Below are 22,739 nucleotides of genomic sequence, written 5' to 3'. Positions count from 1 at the left end.
AAGGCTTGTATCAATCATTGTGAGTTTTAAGAGGGGGAACAAGTAAAAAGATAAAAATACATTCATGAAAATTAAAATCTGCTTTTAAAAATGTATTTTTCACTCCTCTTATACGATGAAAAATGTTTTATCTAAATCTAAAAATGATCAACTTAAACCTTAAGTCCATACTATACTTTGTACCTTTTATTAATATTAATAACAGGTCAAATTAAATAAGAAAAAAAATAAAAGCAGTGTTATTGTTAGCTAAAACTTAAAATACTGTAAAAACAATAATAAAAATTAGATGAAAAATGTCAAAGTAAAAACTAAAATGTTACCTTCGCAACTAAACAAACTAAATGAGATCAGTTTAAGTACCAAAATTAATTAAATGAAGTAATAAATCTGAATAAACCAGTAATAAACCATATAGAAAACCATATAGAAAAACTAAAAAATGACATATATATAAAATTATAATTATATATAGACAAAGGAAATATTCAGGCAAATATTCAGGACTCAACAAAACCCCACTGACCCAGTAATAATTATATTTAATAAAACTAGGGCATGGTTTTTGTCCCTTTTTACCAAAGCAAAACCTGGAAACTTCCACAATTGCTCAAAATAATATCACCCACACTCCATTATAACATCTTCTCAGCTTCAAACGTGAATATTTCCCCTCCTAAAGGGGAATCCTCTCTTACAAAAATCACAATCAATATGCATATTAACCAGAGGCCTGCGGTCTTCACTGAGGTCCTTAACGACTCCAAACAAAGCTGATATATTACAGAATGAGATCACTTAAAGAAAGCAGAATTTAAAAAGGAGAAGGAAAAGACAGAGATGCATTACTTTCACTTCTTTTACTTATAAAGCTTATGCATGTATAATGAACGATCCCTTTCTTAGAATTACAATAAAAGAAACTGTTAGAAACTGAAACCATATTTGCAGCAGTTTGCAAGATACATTATGAAAAAGATGTGATATTTAAGTCATGCTGGATTCAGAGGGCAAAAGCTGATTTAAACGCAGAGGATGCTCACACCAAATGTTGATTTAATTTGAAAGAAAATCTATTTATGACATCATTTTTGACAGCATTTTACACAAATTCAGTAGCAACAGTACTTAGCTTTGCAGGTAAGTTTCTTGGAGACATTGGCAGTTCTTCTGGATTCAGTCTGTCTCAGTTTGTTCCGTTTCTTCATGTCATTCCAGACAGACTGGAAGTCCAAACTATAAAATTAAACTATACATCCATATACTACATTTTGTATGTCACTGTATAGTTTCCAAATTCAAAAAAATAAAAATACATTATGCGTAATTTAATATAGTGCATAATTTAATACAATTAATAATATATCAAAATCAACATATGTTGTTATATATACAGTGGAGATCAAAATTAGAGAACAACCTGCAATATCCTAAATTTCAAGGTTACTGTTTAGTCTTGAAGTTATCCTAACAGCTGTTTTTAAGCATATTGCATAAATTGATTGTATTCTGAAGCACAATATAAAAAAAACTGAAATGAGATATTTGGAAAATAACTTTGAGAACACTTACTGGCCTGGTGCCAATTTCCTGAATTTAACTGCAGCATTCCTCTAATTTACACTGTGTAGTGGACAGCACATTCAAAATACAGTCTCTGACCTTCACCCAAACAACAAACTCATTCCTCAGTTTGATAAAAAAAAATCCTTAGGACCTCTGGACGCAGCAGCAGTGGGTGAAACAAAGAGAGAGATCACGGAGATCCATCCAAATCCACTCATAACTATGTTCTCAAACCTTAAACTGATGCACACTACAACACACATCTCATACGTATTCAGAGAAATAAGTATCCTCAGTGACAGAGATGTGTAGGGCAACATCTTACACAAACTCCGCCGTTAATGGACAAATGTGAGCCTGGACCACAAAACCAGTCATAAGGGTCAATTTTTCGAAATTGAGATTTCTACATCATCTGAAAGCTGAATAAATAATCTTTCCATTGATGTATGTGGTTTGTTAGGATCGGACAATATTTGGCTGAGATACAACTATTAGAAAATCTGGAATCTGAGGGTGCAAAAAAAATCACTTTTAAAGTTGTCCAAATGAAGTTCTTAGCAATGCATATTACTAATCAAAAAGTTTTAAATATTTACAGTAAGAAATTTACTAAATATCTTCTTAGAACATGATCTTTACTTCATATCCTCATGATTTTTGGCATAAAAGAAAAATTGATAATTTTGACCCATACAATGTATTTTTGGTTATTGCTACAAATATACCCCAGCGACTTCAGACTGCTTTAGTGCTCCAGGGTCACAAATGAATGCATGCATGCCAGTTCAATCTTTTCCCATCATGTTTGGACTTAATGTGTTCGTAACATTGCCAAAGGTATTCTGGTTGTGGTTTGGTAAGTGAATATGTATTTATTTATACATTTTTAACGCCATGCCAGCATCAAGGCTATTTTCACAGCAATTTCTGAATAAATTATACAAGGTATACAATTAACAAAAGGTTATACATGACATTTCAGATGTTGGCAAGTGAATAATGCACTGGTAAAACTTCAGAGACACTTTTCTAAATGTGTGTTTGTTCTATCCAGATGAGTTCTCCAGGAGGATGGAAGGAAGGGTGGGAAATGGTGAAGCACCAGATTGCAATCTTCCCAAAAGACACTCTTTGTTTGGAGTCTGACTCCCAAAAGGGAGAGACACTAACAGAAACAGTGAAGTTCTGAGCCTCCAGCCTGTGAGAAGAGAGAGATATTCTACATTCAGAGTAGTCTTCCAGCGAGACAACAACATCCTGAGTCCTAGAGAGACAAACCGGATCGACCAAGATCTGAGTCTCTAGCCCAGAGAGGAAGACGACACACAGACATTTGCAACAAGGTTAAGCTCCGGCGAGCAAACCTTCACTCCAAGGTGCTTTTGCTTGCTCGTTCCAGGCTAAGGATCTTCTGCACCTACTCCAGAGCCACATCTGCGTGTTCCAGATTTTAGGACCCTTGGGTGTTCCAGGAGATCAGCGTTCTCCAGCGCTTTGTGTTCAAGGCTGTCGAAACAGATTCCTGCTGCTTTCCCCACTGCATTGTTACCAGCACAGCCAGACGTCACCGCACCGGACTGCTCACCCAACCACAGAGAACGTAACTATCACCAATCCAAACCTCTTCCAGAGACCTTGGCATTGTTGTGTATTACTATGATACATCTAATTTACATTAGATGTTATATAGCTGATTGCAGTTGATAAAAAATAATCTTTCAGGTATTTGTTTGATGCATAATAAGGTTCTTCACCTTACTTATTTCAGAGTAGTGATAGTTTATCTTTCCAGATCACTTACACTTTATTCCTTTTCCATTCATGTTATTCATTTAGCAGTTGTTGATTACTCTTGTTACGGTGACCGCGAGGTGACATGTTCGGTTCACTTAGTTTTGTCGTGGCCACGAGATATTAACTCGCGGGAACGTGATATTATGTCGTGATATTATGCTATGTTGAGGGAACGATATTTTTCTTGTGGCCACGAGTTTAATGCGTAAACAAACCTGCGTGACTATAGCAACCCGAGATTATCAGAAATAGATTTATTAATATTTTATTTTGAATTAAGATATTAATATTAATTATTATAGAAATTATAACGTTATGAAGTGATTATATTAGGCTATCGGACTGTATTGCACACCATGTAGACAGCATTTGAATGAAGTTTATCATCAATAAATTTTACAGAAAGTACATTAAATAAAATAGGCCAACAAGAAAAATCATTTCGATCCATCCCACAGTCTTGTAAGTCCATTAACTAATCGTTTTCCCCTGTAATATTTGTATATAATATTTATTAGCCTATTATTATGATTATTATTATTAGCTGTATTTTTTTTGTTATTATTATTTAATCAAAACAACCCAACTGACATTTACAGGAATGCAGGACTTTAAAAAAAAAATTATAATAAAAAAAAAAAAAAAAGTAAAATTGGAGTTATCTGTTTTTGAAAATGAACTATATATATGTATATATATATATATATATACACACACACATACACGCATATATATATATAACCTAAATCAGCTTGTGGAGTCCTGAGTTTTGAGGGGAAAAGTAAAATTCTCTGGGCGGTTTTCTTAAATGATAAAAAAAAATGTTTGAAAGGCGGGTTGAGAAGTGGAAACTCCTCAAGTGTGTGTATAAAAACACTTGAGAAGTGTGGTTCAGAAGTCTCCCGAGATTTGTTGAAGACATCGCACACAATCTTGCACAATCAGGATGCCGTCAGCTCAGAGTAAGTGCAGCGTTTGGGCAATCGGACAGATAATCGTGTGCAGACGCAGCTCTTCACTTTCTCTCTCTCACTTTCTCTGCAGATGCAGCTCTCTTCCTGTCTACTGCCCTGGCAGCGTTCATCAGTCTGGTGGATGCGGTGCCTGCGTACAGCGGTCTGGCTGAACTATCTGAAATATCTGGAGATGAGGTTCAGGACGTTGATGGAAAGAGTCCTCTGAGAGACCGGCAGAAATGGCATCTGATGGCCAGAGATCTGCACAGAGACGTGAAGATGCTGCGAGACCAGCAGGTGCGGCCCAGCACACATTAATGCAGAGATGCTTTGTGTTCCTCAAACTAACTTTGAGCTCCTCCATCTGCAGTTTGAGAGGGACTTCAGAGAGACGATGAACATGACGGCATTTGAAGGCGTGAAGATCAAAACCCCGCTCCTCAAACCCTCTGACGGCTGTCTGTCCAGAAACTTCAGCACAGTAAGAACACACTTCCTCTCAAATTACTGCGCTTACGGTTTATTTATGGCTCTTTGTTCAAGCAATAGAATGTCTCTGTGCTCTATGCTGGTTTTAAACTATCTTTTAGTTTATTACAATTTTGAAACATTTTTATAGTCCCCGTTTGAACATTTTCTAATGCATTATGAACTATTATAAACAAACAATATTTGTGTTAACATTTTATAAACATTAACAAAGGTTAATGATGTAAAAATACATTATAAACTATATATAATATTTTGTTAAATTACATTATTATTACACTATATTGTATCATATATTTATATTATTAAATTATATTATTTGTTTTTATGTTTTTTATTATTTATAAAAAATGTAGTTCATGTTAGCTAATGCATTAACAAATGAGAACTTAAGGTGTTATTAAATAATTAATTATCATTTTGGTAACCCTTTACAATAAGGTGTCATTTGTTAATGTATTAACTAACATGAACAAACAATGAACATTGCATTTATTACACTATTTATTAATCTTTGTAAATGTTTGTTAAAGGAACACTCCACTTTTTTTGGAAATAGGCTGATATTAGGCAGCGCCTGAAAGTAGTCCCCTATATCATAACTAGTTACCTAGCTGGGGACTACTTTCAGGCGCTGTGTAATATCATTACGCCTGCTGCTCACACGGTACGGCAGCAAAGGTCCTTGATTATTACGCCGGAATGAGAGTATAGTTCCTAGACATATCAGCCTAGAAAATCACAGCTTTTCATTTTCCGCTGGTCTTAGTACACGATGAAACTATAGAAGAGTCAAGCTTTAAATAGGAAAATAATCGAAAATATTTGGTCATTTTTGAGCGAGATGCTAATGGTCTAATCAGATTCAATGATCTATGCTAAGCTAAGCTATAAGCGCTACCGCCAGACCCGGAGATCGGCTGAATGGATTCAAAAACGGTAAAACGCTACTGTTTAACTCTTGGGCAGTTGGAAAATTTCCAAAAAAAGTGGAGTGTTCCTTTAATGAAAATAGAGTGCATTAACTAATATTGACAAACACAACTTGTGATTTTAATAATGCATTCGCAAATGCTGAAATTAACATTAAGGTTAATAAATGCTGTAGAAGTATTGTTCATTCTTAGTTCATGTTTACTAATGAAGCTTATTGTAAAAGGTTAATTGATTTTTAATTACTGTAAAAACTTTTTTCTGAATTGTTAGGAAGATTGAAGGTCACTATATATAATGTCCATACTCTTCATAGTTCCGATAAATATAATTATTACTGTAATAATAATAATAATTCAATCAATAAATGTAATAATAGCAAAAATAAACATAACTGCATTATTATAACTATTAAAATAAATATGTAGATGTGTCCCAATGTTTGACTGCTACTCTATGCAAACTTTACTGCATTTGCAATGTTTGTTTATTATACAAATCAAGCAAAGCATTTTAATAGAAAACAGTTTTTCCAAAACATTTATATTTGTAAATAAGTAGTGAAGCACATCTTTTCCAGAACAGATTTTCATGATTTGAGAAGCTTTATTAGGTCATTAACAAATAAATTTTAATCCAGAAACAATCAATTTAGTGCTATTCTAAGTTAATATGCTGTATTTGCGAGTCCGGAGCATATCAAACTTTCCCTCCAAAAAAAGAAAAAAAGAAAGTCATTAGCCTTCGACACACTTTCACGCCAATTCATAACTATTGTAAGTTTTGGCAAATTGGTGGTTAATTTGTCGAATCGGTTTTATTTATATCGCACTTTATACTATACAGAATGATTCAAAGCATCTTTACATTAATAAACCACAAAATACTGTTTATTTGTATGAATGTGTACAATCTCATTCGTACGATCCGCTGACACCCCGCTACCAATAAAACACATCGAACTAATTCATACAAATCCTTCACATCATAAAACAGATACTGTACGTTTGATATCGGGTTGCTACGTTACACAAACTTAAAGAGATAGTTCACCCAAAAATGATCTTTTTACTCTGTCATTAATTACTCACCCTGATGTCGTTCCAAACCCGTAAGACCTTCGTTCATCTTCAGAACAAAACGTAGGATATTTTTGATGAAATCCGAGAGCTCTCTGACCCTCTATAGACAGCAAGGATCCTAACACGATCAAGGTCCAGAAACGTAGTAAGGATTTTGTTCAAATAATCCATGTGACATCAGTGGTTCAACCGTAATTTTACGAAGCTACGATAATACTTTTTGTGCGCAAAGAAAACAAAAATAACGACTTTATTCAACAATTTGTGTCCTCCGCGTCACCCTATAGTGCCATTTTGGAGAGGATCACATATGCAAACAACGTATGTCGTATACGCTGTTTACGTTCAGATCAAAGCGTAAACAAGGTAAACAGTGTACCCCGTAGATCATTTGAGTATGTTGTTTAAGTATATGATACTCTCCAAAATGAAGCAAATAAACCTTAATTTGTGTTCTGAAGATGAACGGAGGTTTCACTGGTTTTGAACGACATGAGGGTGAGTAATTAATGACAGAATTTTCATTTTTGGGTAACGATCACTTTAACGCTGAACAAGACCGTAATCTTTTTTCCAGCACACGATGCAATAAACGTTTTCGTTTGATTTCGTCAAATATCGAAGTGTTGATAAACGCTCATACCTGACAAATCCCTTCATAAATGTTTCAGGATTTGTGTCTGAGCCGCATTTATAGCGTCCTGACCTGGTATAAAGAGAACTGGAGCTTCATCGAGAACGAAAACCTGACCTCGAACCTGGTGAACGACATCAAACAGGAGACCAAACGCCTGCTGGAGGCCATCAATAGCCAGGTAAACACCTCACTGCTCCGCACTGCTCCAGCTGATGTCACGAAGACATGAACTTTTACAATGACTGATAAACGCGGAGGTTTAAGAGCACATATAAAATAAAAAGATAAAGTGACAAGAGCGCGGTGCTCTTATAAACTCCTAATAATTACAATGTCCGCTAACAGTTTATAGTTCAAATATTAAAATATAAAAGAGACATAAGTATCTAAATATAAAACAAATTATGAAAATAACTAATAAAAATAAAAAAGAATAAATTATGATTATATTTCATTAGGCATTTCTTTTAGAGCATAAACATTCAAATATTAGGTAATATTTTACAATAACTAAAGCACTTATTAATTTCAGGTCGTGTTTATTTACAAATGAGCAGAAATGTTAATATTTTTTATTGCATTATGAACTAATACAAAATGAATAATTTTTTTTGTAACTTAACATTAACAAAGATTAATACTAATTAATAATTATATTTGTCATTGTTTATTTTCTATTATTTTTATTATTAAATTATATAATTATTAGTTATTTTATATTTCATACTTTTATATTATATATTCATATTAAATTGCATTATTTTTCAATTACATATATATATATATATTAGTGCTGTCAAACTATTAATCGCATCCAAAATAAGCTTGTTTACATGTGTGTGTACTATGTATATATATATAAATACACACACATACATTTAAGAAAAGTGTTATTATGTTTATATATTAAATATATTTATATGCAATACAAATAATATAAACAAATACATGTAAATATTTTCAAAATATATACGGTGTGTGTGTGTATTTATATATACATAAATATACACAGTACGCACGTTTATATTATTTAAACAAAACCTGTTATTTTGGATGCTATTAATTGTTTGACAGCACTAATATATATATTTTGATATTTTGTTAGCTATTGCATTATCGAATGAGACTTTATTTTAACTTTTTTTTTTTGCATGTTGAAGCTCTCTCAAAACAAAGCTCATTCATTCATTGATAAATAGATGGTTATCTAAAAAAAAAAGAAACATGTATATTATGGAGTATCCCAGTCATGCTTACGACTAGTGATAGACTGACAACAAACAGGCCAGATAAAGCCAACAGCTTCGCTGCAAGTCCTGCCAATCTGAGCTCATCAGTTGCTGATTAGCGGTGTTTCTGATGTTTGTTTGTTCCTGCAGCTGCAGATAGCAGACGGAGAGGCAGATCCGATCTCCAGCGCTCCTCTATCGGTCAGATCCGCATGGACACGCAAGACCACGGTGCATTCGATCCTGTTCAACTTCACCAGCATGATGATCGACACGTGCAGAGCCGTCAATTACATGAGCAAACGCAAAGCTGCACATCGAGCAAAAGACACCAAGAGACCCGCAGACTGGAGCTCCGACAAGAACTAATTTAACTATTATTATTATTTATTGACCATTGCAGATATTTAATCCAGGGCAGAATAATTTTATGAGTCTGTACTTCTAACTTATTGAATGTTGTGCAACACTGATATTTATAAATGCAATATTTATGTGATTTCTATTTACTGTAATTTGGGATTTCTCATTCGCACGATACTGAAAATCAGTGCTGATGCATATATTTATTAATTTATTTGAAACTGAATGAGAGAACATGCTGATTGTTTCCAATAATCTTCATAGATTTAATAAAAAAAACAAAGAAAACATTGTGTGTTTCTCAATGCAATGTTTGAAAAAGATGAAGCAAAAGTCTTAAAATAATACAAGCGTTGGGTTGAGGTGACAGTGAAGTATTTACATCCCAGCACAGAGTTCAGATCCCAGGGAGCGTCTCATGATGAGATGAAGGACTTCATGGACTGGTCTGTAGTCTCCATCAGGAGCGCCTTCATCCCCAGAGCAAACTGAAAGACAAAACAGATCATCCCACGCTCATCTTCAGCAGCTGTCTGTGTGAAAACACTGTGATCTTCACAGGTCCAGCTCACAAAGCTCACCTGAGGACCGAGGGTTCAGGCATCCCTGGATCGGCTCCCCGCTTGAATCCTGGGAGAGAAATAAATACATTAAAAAACATACGTTTCTATTGAAACCTGGAAGATTCAGAAACGTGAACTGGCTCACATTTCAATAAAAATTAATATATATATAATTATAACTATACATATAATTTAGTGTGTGTTATATATATATATATATATATATATATATATATATATATATATATATATATATATATATATATATATATATATATATATATATATATATATATATATGTATATATATACACACACACACACACACATATATATATATATATATATATATATATATATATATACACCCACACACTTAATTTAATATTTTAAAATAATGAATTAGTATATAATTATATAATAACTTCAATAATATAAATTTTATTAAATTTTACATAAAATTATAAAATTAAAATGTGATTTTTAAAATGCAAATAAAAACTATACAATTGTACAATTTGATTTAATAACTATATATACACACACATATATATATATATATACACACACACACACACAAAAAATGTTTAATGTATAAATATTATATTTAATAACTACTTCAATTTATATATTGTATTTAGTCATTCTAAATATATTTTATTTTATATTTAGTAAATCTAAATTATATACAAAGAAAATCAGAGCAGTTTTCCCCATTACTTGTGATTTTTGTAATTCCCTTAATTCTCCATAGTGTTCCTCATTACTGTAATACTGCATTTTCTCATTTAAATCAGCACAAGAGCAAAACAAGAAATACTACAATCATAAATGAATCATTACAATTTAATGTCACTGTGTTTTGTTGTTTACTTGCATTACAGTACAAACAATGCATTAGCAAAACATTGAGAATTTGGGAGAAAATGTGTTCAATTGTCATTAATAATGTGTTCTTTTTCTTAATGCGCTTTATTTCGGGGGAATATTTGTTGTGTTCTGGACAGCTTTTGTGAGATTCACTAAACTACAGAGCAGGTGACATTCAATATAATACTGAAATGTATTACACCTTACTGATGACAAATGAGAGCAAAATAGCAGAAAATAAATGAAAAATTATTTAGCAGAAAAAAACAAAACACAGTATCAATTCCAGTTTTACAGTTGACATTTTATCGGCCAATCAGATGTGGCCAAATCCCGTGTTTGATTGGCCTGCAACAGATTCATCTGAGGGTTTACATAACATTAGTAAATGAGCTAATGCAGACCAGTATATGTTCTGGTATTGCATCAGCGTCTGCTCTCGATCTCTCTTTAGCAAGCCTGGACTCCTCACTCACAGGAACTTCAGTCATTAGGTTCGACTGGCATCATGAAAGTGCCTCACATCCGGACTCAAAAAGTCCTGTGTTGCAGCTCGAGCACAGTCAATCCTTCCTGTATTTATCCAATATTGACTGACTAACACAACAAAAGCCTCATCTGAGCAAGATCTCGAAGAATCCAGACGTCAGAGCTGATTCATCTGCTCTTTATGTGTTGAGCAACACACTCTGAGTGAGCTGTGAGGAATGACAGATGCACACACTCTTCTCAGCCCTCTTCTGCTTTTCATATTCTAATATTACACACATGCTGGACACTTGACTCGATTGTGGGGTCAAATCAAATATCAAAACCCTGTGTGCTATCCTGAATGCATTTCTTTAGCTAAATAATAAATATTGATTTTAACTGAAATGATCATATTATGTGAAAAAGAGAGAGGCTCAGGCTGGTTTAATTGTTGGTTTTTGGTCCAGTTTTATTATTTAAAAAATCAAATAGTAAAATTATGTTTCACATATATATACATATTAGATTTTTATACATTATATTCATATAATTTTATAATAGCTGTATATTATATAATTTTTTACATTATATTTAATCTATTAAATACTTTTTATAAGCCATTTATCATTAATGTTTTGTATATTTATATTCATATATATTATATGTTCATATTTATAATTATAACTCAATAGATGTTGTATTTGTATTATATATAAAATATATACAGGCCTAATACAAATACAACATCTATCATTTATTTATAACAATTCTAAATATTAATATGGATAAATATTATATATAACTTTCATATGCATTTATTATATTTCTATATATTATATTTTTATGGTAGCCTTGTATTATTAGTATATATATATATATATATATATATATATATATATATATATATATATATAAATAAATAAATAAATAAATAAATAAAGGTCAAAATTATCCATTTTTCTTTTATGCCAAAAATCATTAGGATATTAAGTAAAGATCATGTTCCATGAAGATATTTTGTAAATTTATTACCGTAAATATATCAAAACTTAATTTTTGATTAGAAATATGCATTGATAATAACTTCATTTGAACAACTTTAAAGGTGATTTTCTCAATATTTAGATTTTTTTGCACCCTCAGATTCCAGATTTTCAAATAGTTGTATCTCAGCCAAATATTGTCCGATCATAACAAACCATACATCAATGGAAAGATTATTTATTCTGCTTTCAGATGATCTATAAATCTCAATTTTGAAAAATTGACCCTTATGAATGGTTTTGTGGTCCAGGGTCACATGTATAGTATATATGCCTGTCTTTTAAATAATTAGTTTTCATAATTGTTGTATATCCTAAATGTTTTTTTTAGTAGTTGCTGTGTATTATAAATATATATTTATTATATAATTAATATATTCAACATTAAATTTGTATAATAGTTTTTTCCGCTGTCGTCCTCCTTCAGAAATGCTAATATTTAGACTCATGGGGCTTTTCTGCGTAACAGACATACAAAAAGCAACAACTTCCTTTTGCATCTCATTTATCTCTAAACGTTTCCCATCATGCCAAAAATACAGAGGCAGGCAAATTTCTGTGGATCCTGAAGCCTGATGAACGCTTCCTCATTCACATTTAACCCTGATGACGCTGCAGGAGCACAAACTCTGACCCCAAAGCCCGTCCCGTCTGGAAGAGCACTAACTATAGCCGTACTAATGAGGACAGAGCGTCACAGCGGCAGGAAGTGATGTAGTGCTGAACGACTGCACACACGCAACAAACACCATTAAACTCAACATTATCATTATCCTAAGCCCTTCATCCTGACGACTGTCCTGCAGTGACGTGAAACACTACTCAATGACCGACGACATTATCAGTAAGCAAGCAATATACAATGCAATTAAATAATGATCAATTAGACGAGAACATGAGATGAATTCAAATGAGCACACTAGAAAATCAAGCTGCCTATAAACTGACACAATGCCAATAGCGTGCCGTATCTGCCACAGAATAAAAACAATAAAAGGGCATATTCTCACAGTTATGAGTTACAAAGGCAATATAAAGAATTCTGAGAAAAATGTAAAAATCGCGAGATATAAACGTGACTTTCTTGCAATTGACTAACACTAAGAAATAAAGTCAGAATTGCAAGATACAAATTTGCCATTCTGAGAAAACTCAGTATTGCTAGTTTATCTCGCACAATTCTGACTTTATTTCTCGTAATTGTGACTTTTTAGCAATTGCAAGTTTATATCTCACAACGCTGAGACAAAAAGTCAGAACTGAGAGATATAAACTCGCAATTGCACAAAAATAGTATTTTGTCCCCTCAGAATTGGATTGCATGTTACAAAGTGACAACTACGAGATATAAACTTTTATTGAGAAATAATGTCAGATTTTGAGAAAATTTAGAGAAATAATGTCAGAATTGCAAGATACAAAGTCTGAGAAAAGTCACATTTGTGTGGTAACTCGTAACTGCAAGAAAAAAAACACTTTTATATATCGCGTAATTAACTGTTACTTCTGAAGGTCATTGCACACAGAGTCTGAAATTTCTGTCTGAATTTTCAGGCCATTTTGGCAAAGACTGTGATGCCTTCAGTGCAGAGACTAAAGCTGATGATCAATGAACTTCCCAGCAGGGCAGCCGCACAAAGAACTACTTAAAGGGACAGTTCACCCCCCAAAAAAAAAAATCTCATGTTGTTCCAATGCTGTCTCATTTTCTTTCTTCTGTTGAACACAAAAGAAGATATTTGGAAGAATGTTGGCAACCAAACAGTTGCCGGTAGCCATTGACTTCCATAGTATTTGTTCCCATAGAATGGAAGTCAATGGGTACCATCAGCTACATTTTCAAAATGTTGTTTTTCAGATGACCTCTCTCTTTAATCTTGGTGCAGGGATCGGTGGTAGAATGCTCTTAAGTGGCCTGTTCAGTCTTCAGCTAAACCTCATTGAAAATATTAGGTGGTATTTGAAGGGAGCATTGGCGATATGAAAACCAATGATTATCAGTGATCTGGAAGCGTTTTCAGGCGAGGAATTGGCCGAGATTAGAGAGGAGCTTACAAACAGCGTTTACTGGAGGTTATAAAGAATAAAAGGTTCTGTATCAAGTTTGATTTTTGGGGGTTGAATAATTTTGTGCCTCAATGTGTGTTAATAAACTCTTTAATATTTTTCTGATGCCTTCGTCGAAATGTTTTCATTAAATTGTTCTCGGAAGCAAAATGTCTTGCAGGTCAAAGGGGTTGAATAATTTTGATCACCCTCAAATTTTCCATCAGCTTTAACTGCACATGATCGGTTTTCACATGCTTCTGTGAATTTGCATAAATACTGTAAAAGTAAGCATTTAATTTCAATGTTTACCTATATATAAAGTTTACATTAAATCAGTCATTGCCCACCCTGTTCTCTGGATATATATGTGCGTGTCTGCTCACAAAGGCTGCATTTATTTGATCAAAAATACAGTAAAAATTCCTAAATATTATTATAATTTAAAATAAGTGTTTTCTATGTGAATATCTGTTAAAATGTAATTTATTTCTGTGATCAAAGCTGTATTTTCAGCATCATTACTCCAGTCTTCAGTGTCACGATCTTCAGAAATAATTCTAATATACTGATTTGCTGCTCAATAAACATTTCTGATTATTAGCAATGTTAAAAACAGTTGTGCTGCCCAATATTTATGTGCATGTACATATATACATTTATTTACACATGCATTTAATGTACATGCACACTACATATACATTGATTTACACATGCACTTAGGGCTAGTCTCTCGTTTGACTTCACTAACTCTTAAGTAGGATCACTAATAGTGATGTTTGACTTCTCAAAGGCTAAATATGTTTCATAAGCCGATGATATGAGCCCAGATACTGATGTTTGAGGGTGTATTACTGACCCAGGTACAGCACGGTGGGGATGAAGCCCCAGCGGATGATGAACTGGCCGCACTGGAACACCTGCTGCAGCCGCTGCTTGCTCTCTTTGCTCAGTTTGCTCATGATTTTACTCAGATTTGATCAAAGATCGTCTCTGGATCCGATGCGGAGCGCTGAAGGACACAGAAGCACGTGTATGCCGTAAAGCGTGCGGCGGCGTCGTTCCTGTGGCTACAGTTTTGCGACAGTCACCAAAAAAGCGCCAGGCTGACATCTAGTGGCCACACAGGGGACATCAGTGTAGAAAATATTTATTTTATTTTATTTATGAAAAATGCATCAATACCAAATCAAATAAATCTATATGTATGCAATTTGACAATTTCCTTGAATTGCTTAATAATTAAAGGCAAATAAATTTAAAAATGTCTTATTTTATTTTATTTTGCTTTGTTATTAATTAAAAATTGCATCATTAATACAAAATAGTGGCCACACAGGTACAATGTAGAAAATATTTTATTTTATTTTATTTATGCAAAATGCATCGATGCCAAATTAAACGTGCATCTGTATGCAATTAGTCAATTTCCTTGAATTGCTTTATAAAATGCAAATAAAATAACAAAAATCCCAATCAAATAAATATTTCTTAATTGCACTATTTTATTTTGCTTTGTTATTAATTAAAAATTGCATCATTAATACAAAATAGTGGCCACACAGAGGACGTCAGGACAAAAGCAGGTACAATGTAGAAAATATTTATTTTATTTTTTTTATAAATGAAAAATGCATCATTAATAACAAATTAAATATATGCAATTTGACAATTTCCTTGAATTGCTTAATAATGAAAGGCAAACAAATGAACAAAATCCCCAGTCAAACAAATATATTTGAATTATACTATTATTTTATTTTGCTTTATGAAAAAATGCATCAATATACTAAATTAAATGTTACATGTAAATGTGTTTTCTTATATATAAATTTGTTTTTTGACAATTTACTTGAATTACTGAATAATGAAAGACTATTCAAATAAAATATTAGTTAGAGGTTTTAATTATTTTATGATTTTGTTTTTGCTTTATGAAAAATCCATCATTAATCCTAAATTAAATTACACATAAATGTATGCTTTTTGACAATTTACTTGAATTACTGAATTATGAAAGGCAAATAAAATAACAAAATCCCAGAAAAACATATTAATTACACTGTATATGAATTATGTAGAAAATGGTGTTCAGTTGACAACGTAAATAATAGCAATTTACTATTAATTCAGACTGAATGTTTCAGCTCAACTGGCCTATATTATATTACGTGTTTGAAAAATTGCATCAAATTCAAATAATTAAATATTAATCTTATTTAAAGAATTAATGACCCTTCAAAATATGGATCTCAATTTAACTTTTCATTGCAAAATAAAAACGTTTTACCCTACAAACGTAAATTTAATTACTGTCCACAAATCCCTGATTAACAAAGACTTCTTCATTTTAATATAAAATAATATATCCATTAAAAAAACACTCAAAGATCAGTATTGTTTAATGAAAAAACATTCAATGATTTAATCTCAGAACCATTTAGACGTGGAAAAAAGCCATGTTAAGAGTATTTTAATTTAACATCAATTAGTATTAGTATTTTTTTCTTACTAAATCCAAATCCAGAGGCAAATTGAAATAGAAATCTTTATTTTCAGACTGTAATGGCAAAAAATGACTGTAGTACAATAATATTTACAATCCACAACAAAATATTCACATTCCCCAAATAATCTGAGCACGAGCACTGTTATTGATGATCCACTTCAAATTAAAAACACAAACCATTATGAGCAGAAAACGTCTTCAAAAACATCATCTTAAAAAAGAAAACAATAAAACCAGACAAATACTGGTGCAAAAGCACAGAAAACCGATGCTATCATTAGAGTCACCGATTCATCTTTAAATCAAGAAGTGATTTCTGGCTTATAATCACACTGTTTGATGGGTCTCTGCATGACATCGGTGTGGTTAACTAATACCAGTTTAACCACCAATACTAACCCGCCCGTCTCACGTGTCTAAGCCTCACATACAGCAATTCATATAATAACCATATTGCTTTAGAAACACCAGGAAAAGACGACTATAACTGAAGACGACTCATTTTGGTCTGATTTCTTCAGGATTTTTCCACTCGGGTTTGTACTCAAGCATCCAAATTCCTGGAAACGGTGACGTGATGGCTTCAGGTTGGAGCCCAGTGCATGCTGGGATACGTAGAGATAAGGAACTGCAGCTCGCATACATAAAAAACGTTCATAATGCCATGAAAACATCCAAATCGGCATTAAAAATACACAATATCTGACTTCACATGGATTAAAAACATTACAAAAATACATGAGTTTGGTATTCAATTACAACTGACGAAAACCGGAGGAAAAAAATGAACAGACTTCCTGTAAGGTGCTGCAGTTTCCTGCCACAAGGTGGCAGCGGTGAGCGTCTCTGTTTAGGGTCACAGGTCAGAGGTCATGTGGCTACTGGAACCCAAATCCACTGTGTCTGCGGCGGAGAGAGAAGAACCGGCCAAACGTGTGGAGTTTTTAAATGTTTTTGAGAGACTCTTCTGCTCACCGAGGCTGCGTTTATATGATGAATAATACAGTAAAAAAAAAAAACAACAGTAAATTAAATATTGCATAAGCATGCAATTTGACAATTTCCTTAAATTGCTTAATAATGAAAGCCAAATAACAAAAATTTTAATTACACTATTATTTTATTTCGCTTTGCTGTTAATTAAAAATTGCGCCATTGATACAAAATTAAATATTAAATGTATGCATTTTGACGGTTTACTTGAATTAGTGAATAACGAAAGGGAAATATCTGACTTCACATGAATCCGGTTCTCGTTTTGGTCTGATTTATTCAGGTTGTTCCACTCGGGTTTGTATTCAAGCATCCAAATTCCTGGAAAGTGATGGCTTCGTGTTGGAGCCCAGTGCATGCTGGGATACGTAGAGAAGAGGAACTGCAGTTCGCACACGTAAAAATCGAGTGATAATACCATGAAAACGTCCGAATCGGCATTAAAAATACACAATATCTGACCTCACATGAATCCGACTCTTGGTCTGATTTCTTCAGGATCAAGCATCTGAATTCCTGGAAACTGCGATACGTAGAGAAGAGGAACTGCAGTTCGCGCACACACGTAAAAAAGGTTCATAATGCCATGAAAACGTCTGAATCTGCATTAAAAATACACAACATCTGACTTCACATGGATTAAAAACACTTCAAAAATACATGACTTTGGTAATCAATCACGACTGACGAAAACTGAAGGAAAAAAATAAACAGACTTCCTGTAAGGTGCTGCAGTTTCCTGCCACAAGGTGGCAGCGGTGAGCGTTTAGGGTCACAGGTCAGAGGTCACGTGGACACTGATGGTGGGCGAGTGCTGCCGGTGCTGGTGGGCGGGGCTTAGGTGTTCCAAATAAGCCACACCCCCGTCGTCCGCCTCCGCGAGGTGATTGGCGGTGGGGCTGGAGGCGAGGGCGCTGCTGACCTGCTCGAAGGAGCGCGAGAAGACGGCGCTAGCGGTGCGCGACAGACTCAGCGAGCCGCTCTTGGTCAGCGTCAGGCGTTTGAGCGACAGCAGCTCCAGGTTCTCGCTCATGGCACGGACGGTGGCCTGTTTGCGCGACAGCTGCTCTGTGCCGCTCGCCGCCGCGTCCTTGTCTTTGCTGGAGCGGCCTGTCAGGCGGCGCAGACCCTTCCCGCCCGGTTTCCCGCTGCCGCTGATGACGATGGTCGGCGGGCTGCTCGGAGCGGCGCACGCTTGTGTGCAGATGCCCTCGTCCACCTCCGTGATCTCCGTCAGCTCATCCGGGGAACCCAGATCCACTGCGTCTGCGGCGGAGAGAGAGAAGAACACGACGTTCTAAAGTGTTTCTTTGAAAGACTTCTCTTCTGCTCACAGTTTATTTGATGAAAAATACCATAAAAACAGCAACATTGTGAAATAATATTATAATTTAAAATAGCTGTTTTCTATGTGAATATATGTGACCCTGGAGCACAAAACCAGTCGTAAGTGGCTGGGGGTATATTTGTAGCAATAGCCAAAAATACACTGTATACATAGTATAACCCTTATGTCTGGTTTTGTGCTCCAGGGTCACATCTGTTAAACATCTGTCATATATTTCTGTGATCAAAGCTGAATTTTCAGCATCATTACTCCAGCTTTTAGTGTCACATGATCCTTCAGAAATCATTTTATACATTCTATATATTTTTGTGGATAATGTTTTTTAACCAAAATATGAAAATAATTAAAAGTGACAGTAAAGATATTTTTACCCCCGGTTTCACAGACAAGGCTTGAGCCTAGTCCTTGACTAAAATGTAAGTCTGAGCTGTTTCAACTAAAAGAAACTAGCACTAAGTGATCTTAAAACATGTCAGTGTCTTTGTTTTGTCTTAAGATGCACACCAGTAATGCTTTTTTCTGAGGCATGTTTATAAAAATGACGTAAATGTCCTAATTGAACTATGGCCTAATCCTGGTTTAGTCTAAGCCCTGTTTGTGAAACCGGGCCTTAATGTTACAAAAGATTTCTATTTCAAATAAATGCTGTTCTTTTGAACTTTCTATTAATCTGTGAATCCTGAAAAATAAAATGCATCATGGTTTCCACAAAAATATTGTGCAGCACAACTGTTTTCAACATTGATAATAATGAGAAATGTTTGTTGAGCAGTAAATCAGTATATTATTATGATTTCTGAAGATCATGTGACACTGAAGACTGGAGGAATTTTTATCACAGCAATCAATTATATTTTACAATATATTTTCACAAAACAGTTAAATTTTTTTTTACAGTTTTTACTTTATTATTAATCAAATAAATCCAGCTTTGTTGAGTAGAAGAGACTCAAAAACATTTAAAAATTATTATTATTGGTTGAATCTCACAAAGAAACATCCAGCTCATATTTCATAAAAAAACTGGTATCTAATTCCACCAGATTTCCCACTTTCCATATTTTTTTGCAATAAAGTATCCAAATCAAAAAAATAATTAAAACACTGACATGTGTGTTATATTACATATTATTTGTGAGTTATACATATATACATGTGTGTTATTATTCATATATGTTATGTTACATGGTATAGGTTGAATATCCAGGTTGCATCACCCCAAAAATAAGAACGATATAAAATAAAAGTATAAAAAAATATATAATTTGCATAGAGAAAATTAAAACAATTTACTTCTGTTATTTTTTTATAATTGTTATTATTATTATTTTGATTTGTTCCACAATTAAGCGCATTTTCTCCTCACATCATGGTAGGGTGGGAATTTTAAGTAAATTATAAAAATCCAAAATTAAGATGAATAGTACACAATTTAATAATATATATAAAAAAATCAATCAGAAACGCTTACTAAAAAATAATTCATATTTTATTTGCTTATTTGTGTGTAATGAGACAATTAAACCAACACCAGTGAACCATGAACCAGCAAATGTACTGTTAAATTAATGAAATATTAATTTTAAATTTATATATGAAAATATTTTACATCAAAGGGATTCGGCTCATAAAAAGTTTTGGGGATCCCAGTTGTAATGTGAAAAACTTCCTGATGTAATAAAAATGAAACAACTGTAATAAAATACTGAAAATAAATAGTCAAAAACGTATTATAATATAACAAATACCACTATTATTAACACTTACTCTACCATCTCCCCATTTAAATATAATAGTAATGCAATTTCAGAGGAAAATATGCTTAAATATGCACTTAAGACAAAAAAAAAAAAAACTGAAATATGAACCACATATTTCGAGACTGTTTTTGTGAGATTCACCTAATAAACCAGATTAATTTTGCATTCATTTATTTTTGTTTAGAAATTTGTTAATAAGCAGCAGATTTTAGAATCAGGGATGATGAAATTTACATGAAAAGTTTCAGAAAATGCTTCTTCACCAATGCAATATGATGCACAAATAATATTTAAAAGCATCAGCGGGTCAGACAGATGAAAACACACAAACTCTACTGTAAGAGTGTTTTAGGGAGATGAAGGACAGTCTGAAAGCAGAGGAGGCTGTTGGGATGTTTGCAGAGAAAAGGAAGGAACAACCAGAAGCTCAAACTAGAGGAGAAACGCAGACTGACAGGAAGTTCAGATCAGATCATATTGATAATGGAGAATATTTGTGCAGGTTTTAAGGGACTAGTTGAGTCCCACTCTGCTGACGGCTCTATCAGACGCATCACTTCCTGTCAGCCTGTCTCATCTGAAGGGAGGTCGTTTCCCTTGGCAACCCAGCGGAGAAGTGTTGGGAAAGGAGGATTCGTAAAGCAGCAAACGTGAGACGGATTTAACGCCGCAGCTCGTTTATCTGTGAGTTCAGCAGATCTGATTGGATGAAAACACTCAGGAATGGAAGGAAACAGAAGTATGGAGTGAGGTGAGCGCGACAGGAACAGACGTGAGAGCGTTAGACTGAACACGAGTCCAGGATCAGTCGCAGAGCTGAAGAGATGACTTCAGGAGACTGTTAATAATATTCCCGCTTCAGCAGAAGCTCTATCCACAGCTGTGATATAACACCAATCACCACAATAAAACATTCTGATGCATGTCCAAGTAAAAATAAATCAAACTTTAATAATAATCATAATTACAACAACAACAACAATTATTATTATTGGTATTATTATTATTATAAATAAATAATAACATATTTAAATAATAATTTATTAGAATATATTATGACTATTACTATTATTATTAAATTTCTTTACATAACGTGTGTGTGTGTGTGTAAATGATAATATAATATATAATAAAATATTTTGATTTGTCCCCAAGTTAAATAAATAAAAACAAATAAACTGTATTTATGATTATATCTGATTGCAACACAATATTATTATTTTATTAGAATATATTATCATTATTATTAAGTGCTTTTATAACTATATATAATAAAATGATAATATAGTAATATATAATAATATTATATATTATATTTAAATATAATTATAGAAAATAATATAGTATAACAATAGTAATAATATAAATTTTAATACATCATATATTTATATATAGCCTATATATACACAGTGCTTATATAATAATAATATAGTAATTTATAATACTCATAATGTTAGTTTATTACGATATTTAAAAAATGTATATTAAAATTTCTGTATATGTATACTTTTTTGTATATTAAAATGGTCAAGACAAATTTAAATATGCAGTTATAGAAAAAATATTTAAAAAATACCTGCATATTGTTTATGTATATTTATAAACAAAATAATATTTATATAAATTAGTGCTGTCAAACGATCAATCACGATTAATTGCATCCAAAATAAAAGTTTCTGTTTACATAATGTGTGTATTTTGTATATTTATTATTTATATATAAATACACACACATACAGCACATATTTTTAAAATACTTCCATGTATTTACATGTATATATTTATATTCATACAATTTATCACACGTGACCCTGGACCACAAAACCAGTCATAAGTGTACATTTTTTCGAAAATCTGAAAGCTGAATAAATAAGCTTCCCAATGATGTATGGTTTGTTAGGATCGGACAATATTTGAGAAAATAACTGAGAAAATCTCCTTTAAAGTTGTCCAAATGAAGTTCTTAGCAATGCATATTACTAATCAAAAATTAAGTGTTGATATATTTACGGTAGGAAATTTACAAAATATCTTGATGGAACATGATCTTTACTTAATATCCTAATGATTTTTGGCATAAAATA

General features: G+C 33.0%; 3 protein-coding genes across 10 annotated transcripts in view; 1 reads left to right on the top strand and 2 right to left on the bottom strand.

Moving 5' to 3' along the window:
* Nucleotides 1-4,228: 4,228 nt before the first annotated feature.
* il6 (interleukin 6 (interferon, beta 2)) lies at nucleotides 4,229-9,320 on the top strand. The gene is made up of 5 exons (XM_079442306.1): nucleotides 4,229-4,325; nucleotides 4,408-4,616; nucleotides 4,690-4,800; nucleotides 7,495-7,638; nucleotides 8,840-9,320. The coding sequence occupies exons 1-5, from the start codon at nucleotides 4,310-4,312 to the stop codon at nucleotides 9,056-9,058; spliced, it is 699 nt and encodes a 232-aa protein (XP_079298432.1). The 5' UTR covers nucleotides 4,229-4,309; the 3' UTR covers nucleotides 9,059-9,320.
* tomm7 (translocase of outer mitochondrial membrane 7 homolog (yeast)) lies at nucleotides 8,610-15,145 on the bottom strand. Its single transcript, XM_079442312.1, has 3 exons — nucleotides 14,905-15,145; nucleotides 9,634-9,682; nucleotides 8,610-9,540 (listed from the first exon to the last, which is right to left on the bottom strand). Exons 1-3 carry the CDS (start codon nucleotides 15,005-15,007, stop codon nucleotides 9,525-9,527), a joined length of 168 nt encoding a protein of 55 aa, XP_079298438.1. The 5' UTR covers nucleotides 15,008-15,145; the 3' UTR covers nucleotides 8,610-9,524.
* Nucleotides 15,146-16,575: 1,430 nt separating this feature from the next.
* The window catches only part of hycc1 (hyccin PI4KA lipid kinase complex subunit 1), a 47,284-nt gene continuing 41,120 nt past the window's right edge, over nucleotides 16,576-22,739 (bottom strand). For 4 of the 8 annotated variants that reach the window (XM_079442284.1, XM_079442283.1, XM_079442285.1 and 1 more), the window contains exon 12: nucleotides 16,577-18,813. Coding sequence is in view for 3 of the 8 variants with exons in the window: in XM_079442289.1 (XP_079298415.1) it covers nucleotides 18,320-18,813 (494 nt within the window). In the remaining 5 variants the exon portion in view is untranslated. Of the gene's footprint in view, nucleotides 18,814-22,739 lie in introns of all 8 variants that reach the window. The other 4 variants (XM_079442282.1, XM_079442287.1, XM_079442288.1 and 1 more) reach the window with 4 other exon arrangements.

Source organism: Barbus barbus, assembly GCF_936440315.1.
Source record: "Barbus barbus genome assembly, chromosome: 19".
NCBI classification, from domain to species: domain Eukaryota; kingdom Metazoa; phylum Chordata; class Actinopteri; order Cypriniformes; family Cyprinidae; genus Barbus; species Barbus barbus.
This window is presented reverse-complemented; position numbering and strand designations above follow the sequence as displayed.